Source organism: Podarcis tiliguerta (genome assembly GCF_965153285.1).
Source record: "Podarcis tiliguerta genome assembly, chromosome: 5".
Lineage (NCBI taxonomy): Eukaryota > Metazoa > Chordata > Lepidosauria > Squamata > Lacertidae > Podarcis > Podarcis tiliguerta.
Window position 1 is genome coordinate 22,267,536 of NC_139538.1, and position 24,560 is coordinate 22,292,095.

A 24,560-nucleotide genomic window follows, 5' to 3' on the forward strand; every position below is an offset into this window, starting at 1 on the left:
CTCTGCGGATGAGCAATCCGTCTCGTATTTGGAACTCGTCGTTTTTCACCGTGCCCTTGCGCACCTCCTCCATCTTGGCTAGAGCGAAGGAGTCCTCCTGCAGTGCTCGACGGACCGCCTCTAGGTCCACAGTTGCGGAAGCGCACGCCCAGGCTTTCTGAGCGAAAATGTGTTTGGCCGCTGCTGGCGCCGCTTCTTCGAGGTATTGCGGCTTTCTGGACAGTGCATCTGCCATGATGTTGTTGTCGCCTGGGATGTATTCTATCCTGAAGTCGAAATCCGCAAAGAACTCCGCCCATCTGATGTGCCGCTGGTTCAGGAACCTTGCCGTGCGCCAGTACTCCAAGTTCTTATGATCCGTGCGAACCTGCACCGTGTGTTTGGCCCCGATGAGGAAGTGCCGCCACGCCTTGAATGCTGCATGAATGGCCAGCAACTCCCTGTCCCAGATGGTGTAGTTCTGCTCTGACTTGCTGAGCTTCCTGGAGTAGAAGGCACACGGGCGCCAGTCCCCCTGCGGGTCCTCCTGCAACAGTACGGCGCCCACGGCTCTGTCTGAGGCGTCCGTCTCAACCCTCAGCGGTTTGCCGGGATTCACATGCAGTAGCTGCCCTTCGGACGAGAAGAGACGCTTGAGGTTCTGGAAGGACTGCTCCGCTTGCTCCGTCCAGATGAACTTCTTCTTCTTTGAGCTGAGCGTGTCGGTAATGGCCGCTGTCTGCATCGCGAACCCCTTGATGAACTTGCGGTAAAAGTTGGCAAACCCCACAAACCTCTGGACCTCCTTCCGATTGCGCGGGCTCTTCCAATCCAACACCGCGCGAACCTTGGCGCTGTCCATGGCGAGCCCCTTGTCCGACAGCTTGTAGCCCAGGAAATCCACCTCCTTCCTGTCGAACTGGCACTTCTCCAGCTTTGCGTATAGCCGATGCTCCTGCAGTCGCTGCAGAACCTCCTTGACGTCCCCCTCGTGGGTCTCCTCAGATTCTGAGAATATCAGGATGTCGTCCAAGAAGCAGACGCATTTCTTGTAGAGAAGACCCGCCAGGACGTGATGCATGAACGCTTGAAAACAGTGGGCGCCATTTTGTAAACCGAAGGGCATAACTCTGTATTCATATGTGCCCAGGGGCGTGAACATGGCAGTCTTCCACTCGTCCCCCTCCCGTATGCGAATCAGGTTGTACGCCCCTCTCAGATCCAACTTTGTAAAAACGCGTCCTTTCCTCACCGTTGCAAGCAGGTCATCTATTTTGGGCATTGGAAAGGCTGTGGGCTTGGTCTTTGAATTTAAGAGCCTGAAATCCACTACAAGTCTTTTTTGGGGCGTGTCCTTTTTCTTCACAAAGAATACAGGACTGCCCCCCGCTGCCTTCGACTCCCGGATGAAACCGCGCTTCAAGTTGAGGTCTATGAACTCCTTGAGCTCCTGCAGCTCGTCTTCAGAAATGGAATACAGTTTCCCGGCTGGCAGCGTCGCCCCTGGCAGGAGGTCAATCTGGCAGTCATAGGGCCTGTGGGGAGGCAGCTTGTCCGCTTCCTTCTCGCAGAAAACCTCCAAAAACGCTGCGTACTTGCGTGGCACTGCTTGCAGCGTGCTCAATTGTAGCTGCGTGTCTTCCCCTCCTTCTTCCGGGCTATGAAGAATGCAATGTTCCGCGCAATAGGAGGAACCGAAGGTCAATTGGCGCTGATACCACGCCAATGCTGGGCTGTGCCTGTGCAGCCAACTCATGCCCAACACTACCGGCGTGCCTGACAGTTTGGTGACGTTGAAGCTGATGACCTCTTGGTGGTTCCCAATCCGCATCACCATTGGTTGCGTTTGTTGCACCACCTGCCCCCCTAACAAGTCTCTGCCATCCACTGTGACAACCTTCAGGGGCAGCGTGGCTGGCAGCAGTGGTATATTGTGTTGCTGAATAAAATCCAGTCCTATAAAGTCGGCGTTGCTGCCGGAGTCAATGGTGATCGGCACTTCCAGAGTGCTTCCGTTGGGCAGTCGGAGAGACGCTGTAAGCTGCACCACTGGTTTGGGTGGGAGGGGGTCCGTGGGCTGCAAAATCTCTGGGGATTGTTTCATTGATTTGTCTGGCTGGACCCCAGTACCTCTTCCTCCAGCCAGACTCTGTCGTTTCCCTGCTGCGTTGCTTCTGTCACTGTTGCCGATGCTGCAGTATGCTTGTGGAGCCTCTGGGGACACTCTTTCGCCATGTGTTGAGCACTGTCGCAGATGTAGCACTTCCTGTTCCCTCTAGGAGGCTTCGGTTTGACTGCTCCCGGCGTGAGGGCTCTGGTAGCTGACTGAGCCCTGGCACCTCCGAGTTCCATCGGTTCCTCTCCCCCTCCCTGTGAGGGCGTGGACTGCGCACGCGCTGCTTCTTTGGGATAGAAGGGAGGTGCTCTGACTGGTGCCCTTCCCCAACGTCCTTCTTCTCTGTTGTAAGGACGTTCCTCCAGATGCACCCCGATCTCCAGAGCCCTCTGGACCACTTCCTGGGTGCTCCTTGACCTCTCCCCCCTTCCAATTTCGGCTTTTACTTCTGCATTCAAGCCCTCCCAAAAGAGATCTCTCACTGGCGCAGAAGCTTTGTCCCATCCCAGTGCATGAACCAGTCCGAAGAAACGCGTATGGTACTGACGCACGCTGGCTTTGCCTTGCTTAAGTCCATGTATGTCTCTCCTGGCAATATCAACGTCTATCTTTGATAAAAAACACGAGTCCATAGCTTTAATGAAAGCCTTCGCGTCTTGGAGCGCCGGATCATTGTCCCTCCATAAATTTCTCAGCCACGTTTTGGCTTCACCATGCAAATGGGATAGGATAAACCCCACTTTCTCTCTTTCATCTCTAAAGTCTTTGTCAAGCAGATCCAGCGCAAACAACAGGTCTGCTCTAAAGTTGGGGTACTGCTGTAAACTCCCGTCAAAATGGGATACAAGGCTGCCTCCCCTCTTTCCCAATCCAATGCCCTCTGCTCTGGATCCAGGTGGCCCCTGTTTGGAAATCACGTCCAATCTTACTTGGAGATCCCGGTAGGCGCTACTCATTTCCTCCTCTCTTTTTCTGGATGCAATTACCTCCGTGCTGAGTCGTGTCACAGCTTCTTGCAGGGCTGATATCTGCTCTTCCGTCGTCATCTTGCCTGAGTGTTGTGAGCTGGAAGCACCCCTCCTCTGCCCTCGCTGCGTCAACTCACGTGGCGAGGTTCTTGGTGCCAAAACTTTAAAATTGTGAGATAGAGCTTACTGTCAGAGCTGGCTCCGGGTCCCAGCTCACCAAGGACCAACGCTAGCCGGTAGTACAGTATCAAAGTCTTTATTGAAGAATAGTGTCCATTTACAGGTCTCAGCGTCCCAGCTCTACGTCTGAGCTTTAGACCGGCGAAGCTCTATCTGGATCTCCGCCCCCTGTGCACCAGCTTAACACTCTAATCTTACTCCACCTCTTCCTTCTCTCTCTCTTCCTCTGGGTCTTACTACCCCCCGGTGTCTCTTCCCTCCTGGACTCTTCTGACGCAGAGCTTGACCCCTCTGACTCCTCCCCCTCTCTTCGGCGGGCTTTAGGACCTGGCTCCCTACCCGGGCTGCCCACCTTGCCGCCCTCCTGTACATTTGAACTTGGCGCGCGCGCGCGTTTAACTTTCCTGATGACCGTTTCCTCGCTCCCTGACGAGGGTGTGGCCACTCCTGCCTCACGTTCTCCCTCTGCCTGCGCGCTCCCTGATCCCGATGCCTTGGACTCCTCCCCCCTACTGCACTCTGGGGGGGAAGCTGGTCCGGATTTCCAGCTGTTACTCTCTGAGTCCCCTCTGGCCCCTTCTTCCCGAGGTGTCCCCCTTGCCCTGACCATGGGGGCCCCTTTCTGTGAATCCTCCGAGTCACTGGAGAGACTCAGAGACCTCGGACTACTGTCGTCGCTGACATTTCCTTCAGACTCCTCCCCCTCGCTCTCCGTTTCCTGCCTCTCCTGCGACTCTTCTCCTGAACCCCTGACAGTATGTAACCCGTATTTGACTTTTAGAAAAGATCCGTGGGCAGCTCTGTATAGGGAAGTTTTTAATATTTAATGTTTTACTGCATTCTTAATATTTTGTTGAGAGCCTCACAGAGTGGCTGGGGCAACCAAGTCAGATGAGCAGCATATAAAAACAACAACAAGCAGTCTAATGAAGTGAGAAAAGAGTTCGTTATTAGCTTATGAAATTTGTGGTTTTTCTGGCCAACGAAAATTCAGGCATATTTTACTATTTTACATTTCCTAGACAAAGGCCAGCAGAATCTTTAAAGAGACTAATAGAATAACTATACGTTCCAGTCAAATATATAGATGAACCGAGGTGAAAGACAGATTGAGAAAAATGTGTTATTTACTTACTGAGTTTCAGTTCCCAGCAGGAGTTCAATCCTCTCTCCTGCATGGTTGTTTAGGACAGTTAATCTGAAGAGGTGATTTGCAGAAGTCTGCCGAGAGTAAAGAATAGGTGTGCTGTTTTTTACGGGAGAGGAATTCAGCTCTTCGCTGTCACACTGTTCAACTAACAGCTGATCCCTTAAGGAATAGTCGGTGACATTGTAGCTCTCTTCACTGCAAATACAAAAAGCAGGTAGAAGAGACAGACAATTGCTTAGAGTCAAAACGCTACTAAATGCACCAGGAAGTCATGTTCTGCAATAAAGCCAATCTCAGATTACAGTCCATTGCACATCATTATTCAGACATTTTCAGCCTTTCGGTAAAGGAAGAAGGAATACACATATTTACAAAGCACCTGCTTGTCAAGAAGACAAATGAAGTTAATGCTTAAGCCCTGGGGGGGAATACATTCAATGATGAAGTTTACATGTATTTGATGTTCTTTTGGTGTCAAAGGTTTTCCTAATTTTAATTGTAGGAAAGGATGAGACTAAACTAATGTAAAGAGAGAAAAAAAGGGGGGGGATGAACCGTAGGTTTTTCCTGAGTTATTATTTTATTCCATTCTCCATGTGCCTCTTCCATTTGAGGTGAGATAATCATTATATAAAGGGAGAGGGGGTTTTCAGCCAAGGGGCAGAAAGCAGATATAGAATGCCCTCCCAAGAAAGATTTGCCTGGCCAGAACACTGCAATCATTTAGGCACTAGGCAAAAACATTACTTATTTATCCAGGCATTTTAACTAGTTAAGGAGTTGTGATTCTTTCTTGAGGCTTTATCCACGGCTTTTCCATGCCTGTGTGTTTACTATATTGTTTGTTTTATGCTTGCATACTGCCCAGAAATCTAATATGATGTGTAAATGTCTTTAAACAAATACATAACCTTTCTAATACTCAAAGCAGAATTTATAATTCCAGATACAGGAGAAACAACATTCCTTTCTTACTACACTCTCACAGGCAGCTGAATGCTGAAAAGCCTAATCAAGGTTTTCCAAACTTGTGTCTCCAGTTGTTCTTGGACTACAATTCCCATCATCCCTGACCACTGGACGTGCTAGCTAGGGGTGATGGGAGTTGTAGTCCCAAAACAGCTGGAGACCTAAGTTTGAGAAACCCTGCTATACGTCTACAGAAAAGTCTCACTGAATTCAGTGGAGCTTACTTCTGAATGAATGTATACAGTGGTACCACTGGTTACGAACTTAATTTGTTCCGGAGATCCGTTCTTAAGCTGAAACCGTTCTTATCCTGAGGCGCACTTTCGCTAATGGGGCCTCCGTCTGGCGCGCAATTTCCGTTCGCATCCTGGGGCAAAGTTTGCAACCAGGAGCAGCTACTTCTGGGTTAGCGGAGCTCGTAACCTGAAGCGTTCCTAACCAGAGGTACCACTGTATAGGAAACATCGGCAATATCCAACTCAGAGGAAACCTATTAAAGCCAATACAGTGCCTTTACTTAGATTCACTGGGTAGGGTATCCAAAGCATTCATCCTGTTAGACTCATTGAACTGCAGAACTGGAAGGGATTCCTGAGGGTCATCTAGTCTAGCGCAAAAAGATTTCAATTTGCACAACTGGATTTCCTCCCCATGTGCATTCCATTTCCAAATCTGCTCCAGGGAGTTGGAGGAACTCCTAGAACAGATTTAGCTGTTCCATCAGCACAAGCATTTCAGGTTGCCAAATGGAATGATCCTGCTTTCCTCCCTCCCCCCCCCCGGCGTACTGTTCTGAGGGTTCTCCTAATCCCCTCAATGTCATTTTGGGGGGCACAGGGACATGCTGTGGTAACAGAAGTCCTTGCACAGATTCATTAGTAGTTTTGGCTGGGGATGGCCTCATTCTTTATGGAATACTATTATTATAATTTATGTAATTTCTCCCATTTGCAATGATCTTCTGTGATGAGACTCCATCAGCAAACCCGACACAGCCCACTCAGTATGTGCATGAAAACATGTCTGCAGCTATAGATCTAGGCAGACAGGGGAAGAGGTGGCTTCTCCAAAGCTCCTACCAAATATGTGATAGAAAAGTTGTGTTCAAGCTTGGTGGCAGACAAATTTAGCACTGCCAAGTTGAAGAATTTTGTTTTTGCTGTGTGTGTTTTTTCACTTGGGGGAGACTGAAGATCCCTGGAAAAGACCCTCAGACTACAGTGGGGAACAGGATGTTCATCTCCAGAACCATGAACTCACACATACACAAGAGGATGTGTAATGCCATGAAGCTGAACTGAAACAAATATGAAGAAATGCTTTTGATAAAGCTTCTTTTTAACCAGCGCAGACAAGAGCTGAACTATAATAGTCTATTTTTACACCAATTGCAGAACTTGCTACTTGGCGATGTCCAACATAAGTGTCCTTATTCATCTCTTACTGGAACTTGTGGATGAAAGAGATGAAGCAACTTCAAAATGGGCAGTAAAATGCAAGAAGACAACAAAAGAATGAAGTTCTTATTGGATTAATGGATGAACAGCCTTGCCGGCTTTATGTACCGATTGGCAGATGTACTGGCTCGGTTACAGACACTGCAATGATTATTCCCATACAGAAATAATACCAGCCGTTCACATGGTCTTTCACCTGTGACTTATATCTAGTCTTGCGTTTTGCCGTAGAATATTTTAAATCGGCTCTAAGAAATCATCAACAATATAAATACACAAGAGCACACAAACCTGAACCATGCAGTCTCAGTACATCTTATAGACTAAGTAACTATTCCATAATCTTTCCCTCTACAGTTCAATGTGGCATATTGATCACCAAAGTCAGATATATTGTCCAAAAAAGGGAAAAATAGTGTATGTGCAGCTCTTCCATGTCCACTAGTTGTTAATTACAGTCAACTGTTCAATAACACAAAATGAAACCCATTGATTTCTATTCCCTTCCAGCATACCCAAAACCTGTAATTTTCCCCCAAGTCTTAAAGGTATGGTAGCTTCAAACACTTATTGTGAGGTTCACCCCATCCACCCTGCCTGTAACTGATCATACTGTAAATCAAACTGCACCACTTCCAATATAGAGATTCGCTGATTATCCATAACAAGAAAAATGATATGCATTCAAATGGTTATTTTTTTCTGAAGAAAGTAGATTTCCTTTGGAATGAGAGGGCCTAGTTTTCAGAGGGTGGAGTTAGACTGTGTGTGCAATGTAAACAAATATATCTATATAATCAATGCCAACTCCCTGCTCCCACCCCTCTCAATAACCACTATTATGGGAGTACCTCTGGAGAAGATGACTATCAGATGTTGTATGAAAATGGATATGGGATGAGAATGAATTCAGTGAGGAGAAAAATATTCCACTTCACTGAAACAGAATACTTGCATTCTGATGTGCTCCAGTTTTTCCAGTTTTTATCCGCAATATTCCAGTTTTTATCCGCACACATGCCAAAGAATGCAAGAACAGCTTCTCAAATAAAACACCTTTCCCTTTTATTTATCGTTTGCTGTTTGTTGGGAAGTTCTTTCAGCAAAAAATGCAAGGATCTGAAATGCATTTTTGCTACAGATTATTATTTAAAAGTGTTATTTTTTTGTTGCTCTGTTAACTTGGCAAGTCAAACTGTTTTAGAAATCCAGGCGTCCTTTTAATTGGGAAAGGGCTTTTTAATTATTTCAAATCTCTTCCTGGTGAGTGTAGCAGAAGTTCAGTTTTAGCTGGTAACTGTGGACAGGTAACATTCCAAAGTATTATTTGACCTTTGGCTGGCTTCACATTTCAGAAGTCCAGCTGCATTCCATTGCTGGGATTATCTCAGGAACTGACAAGCCCACTAGACAGAGAGAGAATTTTAGTGGTATCCCGAGGGGATTGCAGGCCATGAAGTAAGAATATTTAATAACCATAGCGTCAAAAAAAATGTATCCCTTCCTTAAATGTGTGTGAACCAATTTGACAGGTATCTGTCTTGCTGTTAATGAGGATGCAGAGCAGCCTGAATGATTGTAAAAAAAACCCAAACTGTTGTAAAATAGACAAAATATAACTGAGTACATGAGGGGGTGGGGAATACATAGCGAACCAGGTCTAAAGAAGTATGTTCATACTTCACGGCAGGATTCTTCGCCTACATTCCTCTGGAAAATATGATTCTGCATTTGCGTAGCTCTCTGCCCAACATAACTTTCCCTATGGAATTATGCCCCCACCCCAGTTATTAGTTTCCAAGGTTTTTTTTAGAACTCTTTTAAGGATGCTGCTCTTGTGTTCTCGTTCTTTTAAAATCGTTATTGAAGAACACTTATAGCCCACTTAATATTTACAAAAAAAAAAAGTGGTGTACAAAATTCAATGTGCAAGAAAAATATAGAACCATTTTGCTAATATCTTGGAGTTCTCTCTTTGTGCGTATATATGAGAGTGAGTGACTGTGTGTGAGAGAGAGAAATAAATGAATGAATGAATGAATGAATGCATGCTATATTATTTCTAGCCAAACTCTTTGGACAGCCCCACCCCATGTATCTTGTTTGCACTATCCTTACTTATACATTCATCTTAGCATTCATGTCCAGGGAAACAGTAAATGGGAGCTACTGTAGCTGCCTCTCCAGGTCCCTCAAGGGAGAGAAAGGCAGCTGTGACAGCTGTTCAGTGTCCAATCTCTGGGTCAGGAAGAGTAGATATCACTACTGCAGCTGTTTTCTCCTGTTGATTAAAACCAAGTAAAGGCTGCATCCAGCAACCTTCTGCTCACGCAGCAGACTTCCATTTCCAGTTGGGTGACCCTCTGGAGCAGATTTAGGGGGTTTGCAGGGAGAGTAGAGGAAAGGAAAGTCCCATTGTGCGAGCGGCTGGATACAATCTCCAAGCTTTGTACTTTCAGGACCAAAGAAAGTTTAGTGGGGCGAGTGAGAGATGATGCCACTCACTTTCCTGACATGAATCAATTGCTATTCACTCCAGGTAAGTAGCTAACTGCATCTAAATGCTACAGGTCTCTAACCCTGAAGCCCTAGGGTCCCTGAGAGGACATCCCAGGGGCAAAAGGAAGCATCAGATTGCTCTCTGTGTCTCTCAAGGCACAGAGAGAGGTCCGACCTCAAAGACGCTTTCTTCCAGCTGCTGTGAAAACCTCCACTGACCTATTGGCATTGTGGCGCCAATGTCAGTAGAACCAAGAAGGGAGATAATTATGTCAGCCTTGGAGCTGGCTTAGTGAAGTTCTCTCCCAATGTTCTCAAAGGATGTGGCATCAAAATAGCTTCCAGCTCCCTCTCCTTTCCCCACTTTAGGATTGCAGCCTAAAAATATGAAATCATAATGAGTCTCAGAGCCATTCCGAATTTAAAAAGGTAAAGGTACCCCTGCCCGTACGGGCCAGTCTTGACAGACTCTAGGGTTGTGCGCCCATCTCACTCAACGAGGCCGGGGGCCAGCGCTGTCCGAAGACACTTCCGGGTCACGTGGCCAGCGTGACATCACTGCTCTGGCGAGCCAGAGCCGCACACGGAACGCCGTTTACCTTCCCGCTAGTAAGCGGTCCCTATTTATCTACTTGCACCCAGGGGTGCTTTTCGAACTGCTAGGTTGGCAGGCGCTGGGACCGAACAACGGGAGCGCACCCCGCCGCGGGGATTCGAACCGCCGACCTTTCAATCAGCAAGCCCTAGGTGCTGAGGCTTTAACCCACAGCGCCACCCGCGTCCCCCGAATTTACGTAGCTATAAAAAATGTGTATTAAATTAATGACTTTAAAAGAAAACCCACCGTCTTTCCTCTGTGGCCTTACTTAGGAACAGACATATACAGGTCTGCAGCATGAATGTGCATTTTACACCATTCCAAAGACTCAGGTTATATAACTAATACAAATAAAATACCCCACTGAAGTAAGACACAACAACAACAATGCACCAACCTCCAACGCTAAGAACAATTGAAGCTGTACTTCTCAAACATTTTGAAATGGAATCTGCCTGTAAACCAATTCAGCCTTTCAAGACCCCATTTATTAACTAACTACACCTTTAGAGCCCCTATCGCATTAGCAGATGACACTGAGAAAGTTTATGTTGTATTTTTTTCATTCTGGATGAAGCCTCTCCCTTAATGGGATCCTACAGTAATAGGGTGGTGCTGCTGATCTAAAGAAAGAAAGAAAGAAAGAAAGAAAGAAAGAAAGAAAGAAAGAAAGAAAGAAAGAAAGAACAAGAAGAAATTCTTCATATCACAACCCACCCAGGAACAAATCATGACCCACAGTTCAAGAAGCACAAGCGAAAAGAACCATCAGAGTATGTCTAATGCTGCATTTTATCTTCTTATAGATGCTTAGTACTAAACCTGAGTAAATCTCATTGCTCGAATGCCTTTCAGCTTGCTTGGCTCAATGTTAAGAGTTACATCTAATTCTTTTAATGATGCTATTTGGTATGCAAAGAATTTGCAATCTTCTTCTTTAAAATGTACACACAGTGCTAAAAGTGGTTCTATCGACAAGACAATTCTGGCATGTACTAGCAATCTATGGCTGGATTAATTTTACACCCAATCACCATCACTGGCTGAAGCTTACACCTGTAAGTCCAGTTGAATGCACAGACCGATTAAGTAGATAAAATATTTTAAAGGAGAGCAGGAGGCTGAAAAAGATGTACAAAGGAACTTGCATGAGTTGCCATGTGTCTTTCAAGCATTACACATGTACTCTTCTCTTTACTCCCCTGAATGCCCCATACAATGTGCCCTAAATCCACATCTAAAAGAGGGAGAGCAGGCAGTTATTTTTGATATCTATTTGTCCAGTGCAACAGACTCATGTATCCAGTGCAGCTCTTACCTTTTCTTTTTTGTGATAATGAGGACATCATTGAAGAGGAAGAAGTACACTTGTTGCTTAGAAGTCCTTTTAGAGAAAAGCCCAGTGTCTTCCACATACGCTATCAATTCACCTCTTTTCACTAGCCACCGGGAAGAAGAAACCAATGGAAATGGCTACAAAGTAAGGAAATTGCAATTATGCCCCTACTAAGATTTTGTGGTATGTTCCCCACCTCCCCCAGAGAGATGCGTGTACATTTATAATAAACTCTGAGCTCCTTCCAAACCTATTATTATTTTGAATACAAAAGGAAAGGAGGAATGCTCTAAAATAATTCCTGAAATAAGTAGTCACTTCAGCTTTTCAAATACCACAATTAGATCAAACAATTTATAAATCATGCAATCTGGTTTACATTAAGAACAAAAGGCACCATCATAATGCAAACCAGCCCTGAGGGCTTTGGAGCGCTTTGTGGCAGGTTGAAAATTGTAAAAAGAAATAAATATCTAATAACATTTTAAAAACAACAACAACCACTCCTAAGTGAGAGTTTTCATTTGTCCATGATTAGCCAATGACTCAAAGTTTTCTTCTATATGAGCAAAGTATGTTTCTGATTTTGAACAGAAAATGTATGTATCTTAAAAAAAAATTCCAAAGAGTATGGGCAGTATCCCAACTAAACAGTTATGCTATTGCAGCAACTTTTAGCTGTGCAAAACAAGTTTGCATTAACCATCATTTAAGTGTTGGAGCTGCATGGAGCAAACACGGTTCAAATAGGTTCCCTTTCTCTTCAGCCTCTCTGCTTGAAAGTTGACTAACAAGTCTTACCACTGTTAGCTCACTAATCTACATCCTGGTTTCTCTGTATATTTAGAATTTTAACCAGGTTAGGAAACATTCTGGGCTGCACTACCCACTGAAATGGGTTACGAGTGATATCCAACTAAGTCAATTTCAGATGGTCTACTTATCTGAATATGACCGATATTAGTTATTGCTGTATGTCTGCCCTATGCTCCAAAATTCAAGATAATTACAATTAAACAGATTTTGCCATTGTATCACTGTACAAGCGTTTAGCATTGTGTGTGTATGTGTGTGTGAGAGAGAGAGTGTGTGCGTTGTTTTAAACACACATTAAAGTTCTTTAGCTAGCAAATTCAAACATGCAGAAAGAGAAAACAATTATTTACAGGACTCTTTATATTATACTGAATAGGAATTATAGTACAGTCGTACCTTGGAAGTCAAATGGAATCCATTCCAGAAGTCTGTTTGACTTCCAAAACGTTCGGAAGCCAAAGCACAGCTTCTGATTGGCTGCAGGAAGGTCCTGCAGCCAACTGGAAGCCACAGAAGTCGCACCGAACATTCGGGTTCCAAAGAATGTTCGCAAACCGCAACAGCCACTTCCGGGCTTGCAGTGTTTGGAATCCAAGGTACGACTGTATATGATATCTGAGGCAAATGTTCAGGTAAGGGAATGTATGTGTTTAAAAAAACAACCAATCATTTTCCTGCTCGGTTTGAGTAACTAGACTTCAATCCGGAGGTAAGTCCCTTGTTCTGCATGCTTCAAGCACCACTGCCGATTTCAGGATATCAACTTATCTGCCACCTCCTAGAACATCCTATCAACAACCTCTAATTCCCCAGATAATAAACTGAGTTTACTCTAGCTGTGACAGCCCATCATTAAAACTAAGCAAAGGTTAAAGTTTGCACAACAGAAATATGAAGGCAAATATCACACCTTGATTTTGAATTCCAGCTGGGAGTTGATAGTGTACATCATTTCTGTCCTTTCCATTGTTCGAGCACCTTCATTGCAGAGGCGAACCAACTGGGAAAGAAGACATTTTATTCAACTTATGTTATTTATATCTATTAAGCTTTCTTGCTTCTCCTTACAGTGCACTATTTTTCAGAGATTCAGAACAGTGGAAAGCGAAGGGGCAGTCAAAGGGATTTGAAAAGCACTTACTTTACAGATAACTTATCACAAATTAGCCTTTCCTGCAAACAATTTATATTTTATTAAAAAGGACTGCTGTTCACATCAATTTTGAAAACACCGGGCTATAGCCACCCCTACCATTGCACAATTCCCTTTGCCTCTTCAGTCACAAACCACAACTCCTTTATGTTTCCTATGCAAAACCTAGAACTCTGATTATGTGTCACCTTGGTAAACATGTTTTCGAAACATGAATATGGGGTAGTAATTTGTAGGGAACAATCTTTGACCAGGACTGGGTGGTTCTTCTCTAGAAATATGCTTCTTGGGCTGTTTTCAGCCTTCAAACAAGCTTGCTTCCAGTCTCAAAGCACAGCTATGAAAAAGACAGTCTAGGGACATTTGCCAATTAGAAATTATGGACAATTTTAACTTCTCCCTCTTTCTGATTTTCCCCTACAAGCATCATGCACCCCCACCCCTCAGCAAGCCACAACATTAGCATTACAAGATAGACTATCTGTCTCAAAACATGAAATTCTATCCTCAGTCCCAGTATAAAGAATAGCAGGTAAACATTTGGACACAAAATGTGGGGCATTTCAAGGAAAGACAGAAACCAGAGTTGGCATCAATGTGCTCCATACACCCTAAGCTTGACTCAAGTATTCATCATTTCATTCTTTGTTCCGTGACATTAATTTATTCTTTTATCTACTGCTCAGACACTCTTGCAATGGGAAACATGGACCAAGCCATAGTGAAATCCCACTGTTACTTTAATATATGTGGATAACAAAGGTACATTCTAGTCAATTTTAAGCACCTTGAAGCCCTGCTGACTTAACTTTGGCAGGATAACACCTCGAGTAAGGAAACATTGTGGGTTAAAGCACTTGTGCTGTTGCATTACATATAAGCCACATTAGCAACTCACAGCCACTTTTGTGTGCTTTTCAGAAGTTATTAAGGTTTTTAAAAAGGTAACAAAGCCAAGTAGTCTGGTTCATACGTAACGCTAAATTTTAATATGCTAAACTACGAGAATGAGCCTCAGGCTCACACATTTCCCCCTCCCTTCTCATCTGCAAGCATGAAAAGGAGACTGGAAGCATTGATCCTTGGTTCAAATCAGTGTTTCCAGCTGTTTGTGGACTATACCTTCTGTCATCCCTAGCTAGCAGGATGAAGGGATTTGTAGTCCAAAAACACACACACAAAAACACAGCAGGAGACCCAAGTTTGGGAAACACTTGTTTACGCGAACCACATTTTTTCATTGCATCTGAAGAGGAATCATTGCTTTTTAAAAACACACACTGTATTACCCACACTGCATCTGCAATCATGTATGATGTCAGGTGTAGGGTGGTTGGATGCACCAAAATGACCTCGTGAGCCAAATGGGAAGGCCTAGAAGGCCAGGTTTGGCCCACAGGCTACTCCTGATTTAAACTTACTGGCCTGTCCTTGTCAGATGAAGCAACAGCCAGCCGTTAGTTTAAAAATGGAAGTGGATGCTTTCCCCTCTGCTCTCCTATTCCAGTGCAGCCATGAAGTGACTGGAAGCAGATGAACCAAAGGCTTGCCCATGATTGTCTTCATATCATTATTGTTTAGAACAGGCTTCCTCATCCTTGGCCCTCCAGATGTTTTGGGACTACAATCCCCATCATCCCTGACCACTGGTCCTGTTACCTAGGGATGATGGGAGTTGTAGTCCCAAAACATCTGGAAGGCTGAGTTTTGGGAATGCCTGGTTTAGAATTACATATGAACCAAGCCAGTGATACATTTTAAAAATAAAGGTGCCTAATCAAGTTTTGTAATTAATATTGGACATTTAACTAACACTTACAATACCACTGGTGCCTTTTTATGCCAATAGGCTTATGCTGTTGTTTAAATTTCTTGATTAGCGTGACATTTTAATGATTAATTTGTATTGTTTTGGTGGTGTTTTATTGTGTATATTTTCACACCTCTTTGATATTTTACACAAGTTGGCAGTATGAAAATACTTTTATAAATCATGGTGAGGAACAGAAAACGTTTTTTTGGGGGAGGGGATGGGAAGTTTGCAAGATTTTCTCTCTCGTTCTTTTCTCCCCTAAAGCAATGATCAAAACTCCTGAACCACAATAGTGTAGGCCATCGACTCACACTGTTTCCCAGATATAGTTCCACAAAAAGCATCATTAAGAAAGATATTGATGGTGAGCACTATTGCCTTTGCTAATACTCGCTACAGCAGCAATAAAGCAAGTGATTTCTATATACGTCCCTATTATGGCTTTACAGACCTACCCTACCCCATTTTCAGGGGAGAAGGAATCCACCTGGAGCTTCTGCGATAGAAAGCAGTTACGTTAGCAATTTCTATTTCTAGCGATTTTGTGTGTAGGAGGCATATTAAGCTATTTTCTCCCTAGTAGCCAATGAATTCAGTGCAAGTAATGAGTAATTTGGAGAAGATGAAGATAAAGACTTTTTTAAAAGGCCCTAAGGGTATATTCTGCCTGAGAACTATTTGGCAAACTGTTAGCAAGCCATCAGAAGCATTTTTTATGAGCCAAAGATAAAAGTCAGGCTTATCAGTGATAATTTAGTGACAACCTCACAGGGTGAAGCAGTACTAGGCAAGGAAAATGGAATTTCTTCTCCTCTTTCCTGGTCTGAATTTTATGCACATCACTCTGCTGTCCTCACAGTTAACTCTCATAATATTGCCTGCATAATATTACCTTGAAACATCAGCAAGCAAAGCTTGTCCCTCAATAACCGTATCTGATTTAACCAATTTCCATATTTCTTCCCCCAACCCCCGTAACATTTTTTTTTTGCTTTTTGCTTTCTAAATCTCACCGTTTTAAAAAGCGGAAATTTGCCTGCATATTAACAACTTAAGTGTAGTCCAGAATGCACATAGCCTTAGGCAAAGTCTAACTTTAAAAAGTTGGAATGCATATATCCAAAACATAAAAACCCAGCCCTTCTGATGTGTCTATATTCTGATGTACCTATTTTCTTCTTTTCTTTCTTAACGTTTTACTGATTTTGTTGTTGTAATAAACAATTAACTATCCCAAAGTCTTCACCTACTGTTCTTACTTCTTGATCCACAAGCAAAATGGGAAGAGAGAAAACAGGGCAGGGTGGGGGAAGCTGTGGGGAATTTGCTCAGGCTCTATATGATTGAGGAAAAATAAAGTAGAGGAAATAAGGGAATGAAAGGTGAAGAACTAGACTGGGGAATGCATGAGAACACTGGAGATAATTGCAAGCCAATAGTGAGATATGTAAAAGTCAGGCTGCATGTGAAGGAAGCTCCTCTTTACTAATGCAGCTGTTGGAATCCACCATATTTTGGGTGCCCATAAGAAGGTAATATAGCTAAGGCTCTATAAATTCACTCATATACTTCCTAGTAGTGAGTACCCTGGTATATTCAGCAAAACACAGCTTGCAGGAGAGAACCCATACCTCCTTTCAGCGGTGTAGCAACCCACACCGGCACCTGGGGTGGATCCAAGCTGTTGAGCTTAAAGCAGTCACAAAATGGTGGCAGATCAAGGCAGTTTGGCAAAAATCAGCTGGCAATTACTGACATCATATTCTGTTGATATTAAATCCATCATTGGAAATTGCTAAATTCTTCGCCAGCCTTCTCCTTGTGGCAAGCTTTCGTCCCACTAAGTACAGACATTTGCTCCGGAGGTACTGTGACTCAGCCTTCCCAGTGTAGGCAAAATTTGCTGATCCAGGGGCTCTACCAATGGGAAACGTTTTTCCTTTACCCCTTACCACTGTCACAGGCCTCTAAAAATTTCTACCCTTCTTCTGTAACTCCTTCTCCCTTTCTTTTATACTCAACTTGTGCCCTATTCCCTCCCTCAAATCAGTGAACATTTCTCTCCCTCTCATTCTTTACCTTTCCTACCCACTAAAAAAGCCTCTCACTCATTTCCTCTTCCTTTTCGTTCTGAGTTTATTTTAAATCATACTAATTACAATTAGTAACATTAGCCTTTAATTTCAGTTTCTAATTTTACTTCAACACCTCTTCTGGCTCTTTTCATTCAGAGGAAGGAGAATTTCCTTCCTGCCTCCTCCCGGCTAAACTTTTCTCTCTGCTACATTTATTCAGCAAGGAGTTTCTGGTGCTGGCACTGGTCCAATCGAAATGCTGTGACACAGCCAGGAGACTAGTAAAGGCAAATGACAAGACACACGACATGCAGTGGCACTGAGGTCTGCATGAAAGTGGCTCAAGATCCACCGATGGTGGAAATTAGCCAGGTACCAAAATATGTGGAAGGGTAGCTTTTGCTGAATGAGTTTTATATACGAGCCTTGAGCGTTGTTCTTTTTCCAGAACAACTGGGACAGACACCAAGAGCCATGTTGTTCTCCATTTCCAGCTTTGTAATGGACTTTAAAAACAACAACCCATTAATAGAATTGTCTCATGTAATTCTGATGGAAATGTAGCTGCATGGAATGTACGTAGGTGTTGTGGTCCACAGAGCTCAGCAAGTCTTACTTCAAGTAAGTGTGCATGATTGGGCTTCAGCCAAAACATCAAAAAGTTATACAGAAAGTTTGGACAATGGATACAGAACAGAGGATCACAACTTACCTTGCTTACTTCTTTTAAAGCTCGTTTGCAAGCTTCGTATTTGGGTGACTCTTTGGGCGTTTTCTGGCAAATAGTCTGAAACAAGGAGTAAGCCCATTTAGAGGGGTGTAAATTAAGGTTCACAATGATATGGCATTTCATATTGCATTTGCACAAAGCTGAAAAGTTCAATATTGCAGGGCATGTGTGGGGAATTTCTCGCCCTCCAGATGATGCTGAAGTGCAACTCCCATCACTCCTAGCCATTGGCCATGCCTTCTACTGCTGATGGGAGTTGAAGTGCAGCAACACAATGAGGGCCAAAGATCTCCCAAGATCTGTTATCAAGAATCAAAATGTACCACCACCCAGAGAACCAATGGGAACATGGTGAGGTATGTTGTTATTTCTTTCCAGGAGTTACCATTAATTTGAAACTCAGTCTCAATACTTGGTTAGAGGGAAGGATTACCTTCTGAGATTGACTAAGGGAAGCGGTTGGACCCCTGGGTGACAAGGGAGTCAAAGGTGGTACTAAAGGAGAATTGCAGAAAAGCTGAATGAACTCTTCACATCTGTCTTCACAATGAAATATACAGTGCATATCCCAGTGCCTGAACTAACTTATGCAGGAAGGGAGTCTGAGGCACCCAGTGGTGACAACAGATTAAGCTCTAGGCCTAACAGAGAAAAGAAAAGCTGGCAAATCACTGAGTCCAGATGGTACCCATCCAGAAATCCTCAAATACTTCCAATGCCTCTGAATACTACCTGTTGGGAATTGCAGGTGGGGCAGGGTGCTCTTGTGCTCATATCCTGCTTTCAGACTTCTCACAAGTATATGGTTGGCCGCTGTGAGGATGCTTAACTAGATGTGCCTGATTCAGCAAACTCTTATGTTCCTACCTCGAACCAGGAAGAAGTCCCCCAAACCCCACTTTCAGTTATACTTAACACACTTCCCTCCCTTCCTTTCTACTTCCAAGATGGAAATGCCTCCTTCCCATCCCAATGCCAACTGTAACAAGAAACTGATTCCAAGTATTTCATTAGCGAAGCACCAATATATTTCCAATTCAGAACTTCTGAGATAGCAAATGTAATTCAAAAATTTCTCTTTCTGAGGAACACCATAAAAGTAAAAGGAGTCTGATCGTTACATCAACATTTTGTAGACTTGCTTTCATTAGCAAGCTATGAAAACAAAGCAGGACCAAAGCAAACATCCTGCACTTATATGTTTCTAATGACGAGGGGGACGTAGTATGTTTTTTTGTGAGAGAAGCCAAAACGTTATATTAAACAGTTCCCTTGCAGTATGTTGCTTTTACAGGCGGAATGCAGTTCGGAGAATAATGATTCCTGAATTTCTGGCACACAGACCTGAGCAAAATTAATTACAACGAAAAGGTCTTCATGAAGAACAGACCTAGTGCTGACTGGTATAGAGATTTATGGAGGCAGGAGATCCACCTCCTGCTGAGCCACTCAGACCTTTGCAGTTTAGATTTTGCCTCTATCATTAAGCAGGAACAGTAGTAAAGTTTTTGAAGTAAACAGGGTATCACCTTTGTGAAACACTTGATCCTTTTAAAAGTTTAATGTATTGCCATCACAATTATGCCAAAGCTGAAATTATTGCATAGGCTGCTAAATAGCTTCTGAGCTAAGTTCAAGCTAAATCCATATACAGCTCTGATGTCAGAATCAAGCCTTCATTGTAGCAGCACCTACCTGAACTCCCTCCTACTATGTCAGACAAGTGTCTTATTCTGGTACCTGTTGGAGATGTTCCTCTTCTTCTAAACAAATACAAATTTCAGCTCTTCCTGTTTGCTATGTGCAATCAATTTTAAATACTCTGAAGTGTCTGGATGAGGATTTATTTTGGGAAACACCTCTAAACGAAACATTTTTTTCGCATCAAGTGTTAAGGCTGAAACCCCGATGCGCAGCAATTTATTTAAAAAAGGGAATGTTAGCAATTAAGATGACTAAGAACTATATTTTAGATTTCTTAAATTTGACTGCCTTTTACATAAGTTCTCAACAGAGTGCTTTCACAGAAGTAAATTAGTGCTTTCTCCTAATTACATCTTAGCTGATGGAGCATTACTTTAGACATATGACAACTGGTTTAAAATTGACTATTTTTTACTTGAAACTGCTATGAAAACTTATTTCATATAATTTCCCCTCTTAAACTGAGAATTGTTTTGTGACGTTCAGCTATAAAAGCCATTGCTTCAGTATTTTACAAGTAAATACAGTGGTACCTCTGGTTACGAACTTAATTCGTTCTGGAGGTCTGTTCTTAATCTGAAACTGTTCTTAACCTGAGGTACCACTTTAGCTAATGGGGCCTCCTGCTGCTGCCGTTGCGCCGCCACCACACGATTTCTGTTCTCATCCTGAGGTAATGTTCTTAACCCGAGGTACTACTTCCAGGTTAGTGGAGTCTGTAACCCGAGGTGTTTGTAACCCGAGGTGTCTGAAACCAGAGGTACCACTGTAATGACATTCCCATAATAATAATAATAATAAAACAGTCCCAGCTTAAAAAGAATTTTGCTGGATGAGGCCAAAGGTCTATCTAGGCCGCCATCTTGTTTCCCACAGTGGACAACCAGATGCCTGTAGGCATGGTGCATCTGAGCATGGAGTTATGACCATCATGACAAGTAACTATTGATAGTCATCCTTCATCAAAGAAACATCAAATACAGGGAGAGAAGTAAGGCCCATTACTGGCAAGAGTGCAGGAAAAACAATGACTGCAATCCAACACACAGTTAATATACCTAAATCCCAGAGAGGTTGATGGGACCTAGGCTGCCCAGCAGAAAGTCTCCCTCAGACCAGCGATCGCATGCCTGAGCAGACATGAGGTGTTAACAATGTCCAAATAAGGGCACCCGGTGCAATGGACACTCATGTCAAAAATGAATAGGAAAACCTAGACTTTTTCTTAACAACAAGGCAATCAAAAGTAAAAAAAAAGGTGAGCTAAAATGGTGGTGGCAGCAGCCAGAGCATGGTTTCTAAAACCAACATTAAATACAGATATACAGTTTGAAATATGCCGCTCTTACATCCATCAGCAGTGGAAGTCGCGTGACCCTCTGCATTGGGAGAATGAGGAAAGAAATCATAGGTAAGTTTCTGCATTCTTCTTGGGACTCAATCCGCGACAATACTTCCTTGAATGCTGGATTTGTAGCCCTAACCAAAAACAACAATAATTTTAAAGAGAGAATTAATTTAGAAGTTACTTATGAATCCTATGAATTTTTTGTTCGGTTGTTTGTCAGGTACTTTCCCAGAAACTGTGCTAATGCTTTTCTGTGCCTAAGATTCCCCAACCTCGTGTGGACAATGCTGAGCTAGGTGGACCAATGGTCTGACTCAGTATAAGGAAGCTTCCTATGTTTCTACACATGGAAATACATCATGAAACAGTAGGCACTGCTTCCCCTGTGTCACTGATAGGAACTAAGGAACACAGAAAGATCCCTTACACTGAGTCCATCAAGCTCTATACTGTCTACAATGACTGGCAGATGCTTTGGTATTTCAGACAGAGGTCTCTTCCCAGCCCGATCCTTAGACGTTGGAAACGGTACCTGGGACCTCCTGCTTGCAAAGCACATTGCTCTGCCAATGAGCTCTGGTCCTTCATCCACCAAATTCCTCAATTACTTTCCTCTCTTGTTTGTTACAGGACAAATTCACAAGAGGCTGCGGGGAAAGGTGAGCAAGAGGAAGGACTGGTGAAGAAATGGGGTTTGAGGATCAGCAGCTGGAAGCTCCTTCAATGCCTTGTACCATTTTGCATCTATAGAAACCATTTACAGGCAAGTAACATGCAACTCTATGGCCACATTTGAATTTCTGCTCAATAAGCTGACATATGAAAGAGTTTTTAGCCTACATGCACAGACCTTTCGTTATTCCCTTTGCCTAAAGCAGTAAACAAACCAGGAACTCCTTCCTTCCATTAGCTATGGTGTCCCATTCCAACCAAACTGGAAAAGTGTTGTTAGCAGCTTCAGAACAAGGCAGGGATATTCAACCGTGATTTAAAGCTGGCTAAATATCCCAACTTTTGTTCTGAAGCTATTAACTAGAAACTTGTTCCGGTTTAGTAAAATATAGTTCACTGAAGAACTTTGGAGTTTGCTTGCCATTTTCGGACAAAGGGCTTGTTCGTGCTTTGGCACATTAAGTCAAAATATTAACATCTGAACTCTCGTGTGTTTGTCTGTGTGTGTCTGTGTGTGTGTGTGTGTGTAATCAATCTTTCAAATCTCCACTAATAGCATTAAATGCAGGATTTTAGCAAAATTAAGATCTTTGCAGCTAGTGCAACCCACCTCCTGCCGTGCGTTCTGCTGAATGAAGCAGAACATATTAAGGAACTATGAATTATGAATAATTTTAATTGCCTAATTCAGACCTTGTCCTTTTAAATTGCAAACATTTGAATTAAAAGGGCTATTTCATTTATCAGGGAAAGGGAACTTCAGGCCCAGGTGGAAACATGGTCCTCCAGAACTCTCTACAGTGGTACCTTGGTTCTCGAACTTAATCCGTTCCAGGAGTCCATTTGACTCCTGAAACTGTTCAAAAACCAAGGCGCAGCTTCCGATTGGCTGAAGGAGCTTCTTGCACTCAAGTGGAAGCCACGTCGGACATTCGGCTTCTGAAAAATGTTCACAAACCAGAACATTTACTTCTGGGTTTGTGGCATTTGAGAGCTGAGTTGTTCAGCAACTGAGCCATTTGGGAACCAAGGTTTGACTGTATATGGTCCCTGGGACCAGTGGCGTAGCATGGGGGGTGCAGGGGGGGCCGGCTGCACCGGGCGCAACATCGGGGGGGGGGGGCGCTTGCACTCGCAGCTCTCTGCCCCTACCTGGCTCACTCACTCTAGGGGGCGCAAATTACTTGCCTTGCCCCGGGTGCTGACAACCCATGCTACACCACTGCCTAGGACTCTCCTGAGGCTATACTCTTTACTTGCCCTACTTTTCGGCCTCCTTGAGTGTTTTTGCCTGTCTGGAATATGCTGCTGAACTCTTATAATGCTCTTTGCTTGTCTTGGAATTACCCAATAGTAGAAACGTAAAATTTACATTTGTTGCTTTGCCTTTGGCACTACTCACCACACCCATGTGGCCCCACTGGAAGATTTTACAGAAGGAAATGGGCTCATCAGGATAAAAAAAAGATTGTATACCCATGATATAAAGAGCAACTTCAATTACTTACAGTAGTTTCTGGAGTGTTCGCTGCTGGTAGACTTCATTTGTGCAATATTTCACATAAGGGTCAAAGGTTGATGCGGTATGCTTTTCCACAATATCACTGATATCATCTATGAAGATATTATTCTGATGCCTTGCTTCAAGCTCTCTAAAGAACCTAAAATGGAACAGAGCAAATTTACAAAACATAATTTATCAGTATATTATCTGAAAGGCTAAGAGGACTTTAAGTGACTTCATAACCAAATAATTATATGCTGCAGTACAGAGATAACTAGAACAGCCTACAGAATCTCATGCCAGAGCCATGACCTGTCTCTTTCTCTGAAAATCATACATATGCTTTTATTGCCAGTAGAAATTGGTGTTCGTGTGTGTGTGAGAGAGAGAATGGAAGATAAATGAATAACCTACCACAATACAGATGACAAACCAACATATTTCATTGACTACATTACAAGGAACTGAACCAAAAGGAATGTAGGACTATGAATTCGTTTTGAATAACTGAATGGAGCCCATTCCTTGCTTATTTGTACCATTTGAGATGGGCATGGGAGATTAGCTACCTTGAGTGGCAACAGGAACAAGTAGCTACTCCTGGTAGCTGCCACCCACCCCCTCCCCATGCTCCAGACACTGTATTGTTTCTGTGCACTGTCCTCCCCCACCGAAAAAAATGGTGGTTACCATTTCCCCTCAAAATGTACAAAAATGACACAATGTATAGCAAAGATAGCTTATGTAGCGAAGTTGAATTTGAATTACAAAACTAATGAAATTGTAATGAATTTATATCAAAGTTGTAATGAATATGAATGGCATACTGAAACAGATTGGATTTTTTTTTTTTGCACACCTCTAGTTCAAGAAATATACTCATTTTACTTCTTCTATGTAAAAATGAAAATATAGGTGTAAAGTATTCATGAATCGTATAAACTGAACTGCTAATGCATTTTTATGATAAACAGATCCAAATGGAGATGAAATCATGTTTTCTATAAAATGTTGCATACTTTCTATGCTATTTTATTCACAGTGAAAATATAAAGTCCTCAAATAATATAAACACCATGCAGAAATTCGAATGTAAGTGTTCCACTCAAATGTAACTTCACAGCACTTATCTAGAGAATATGATGTGTCTACTTCCTATGTTTCTGCTACTGTAAAAAAGAACCATGAAATTTGTTCTCTGTAGCCAAGTGGACTTTTTATACATTTATTCCTATTATTTCCTTGAAGACTGCTGCTACTGCAAGCCAAGGTTTGGTTTGTGGCTTCACTGGATTCTAATCTTTGAAATATCTGGTTATGTGTTATTTCTTATATTACTTATTGCATGTTGCTATTTGTAGGTTTTTTAAGCAACTGAATTTATATCAATATATAATTCCTGGGCAGCTATTTATATGTTACTTAAATAGTGGGAGAGCAAGCCACAACTTTTGGTGCGCCAAGCCAAATATTAAGTACAAGGAGCTGAACAG

General features: G+C 43.0%; 1 protein-coding gene across 4 annotated transcripts in view; it reads right to left on the reverse strand.

Annotated features, from left to right (window-relative positions):
• Window positions 1-24,560, reverse strand: part of ARHGEF26 (Rho guanine nucleotide exchange factor 26) — a 74,503-nt gene that overhangs the window by 13,709 nt on the left and 36,234 nt on the right. For all 4 annotated transcript variants that reach the window (XM_083442664.1, XM_083442666.1, XM_083442665.1 and 1 more), the window contains 6 exons: window positions 23,072-23,224; window positions 20,893-21,022; window positions 17,822-17,896; window positions 12,979-13,068; window positions 11,235-11,389; window positions 4,379-4,588 (listed from right to left, as the gene is read on the reverse strand). In XM_083442664.1, coding sequence (XP_083298790.1) covers window positions 4,379-4,588; window positions 11,235-11,389; window positions 12,979-13,068; window positions 17,822-17,896; window positions 20,893-21,022; window positions 23,072-23,224 — 813 coding nt within the window. The remainder of the gene's footprint in view (window positions 1-4,378; window positions 4,589-11,234; window positions 11,390-12,978; window positions 13,069-17,821; window positions 17,897-20,892; window positions 21,023-23,071; window positions 23,225-24,560) is intronic.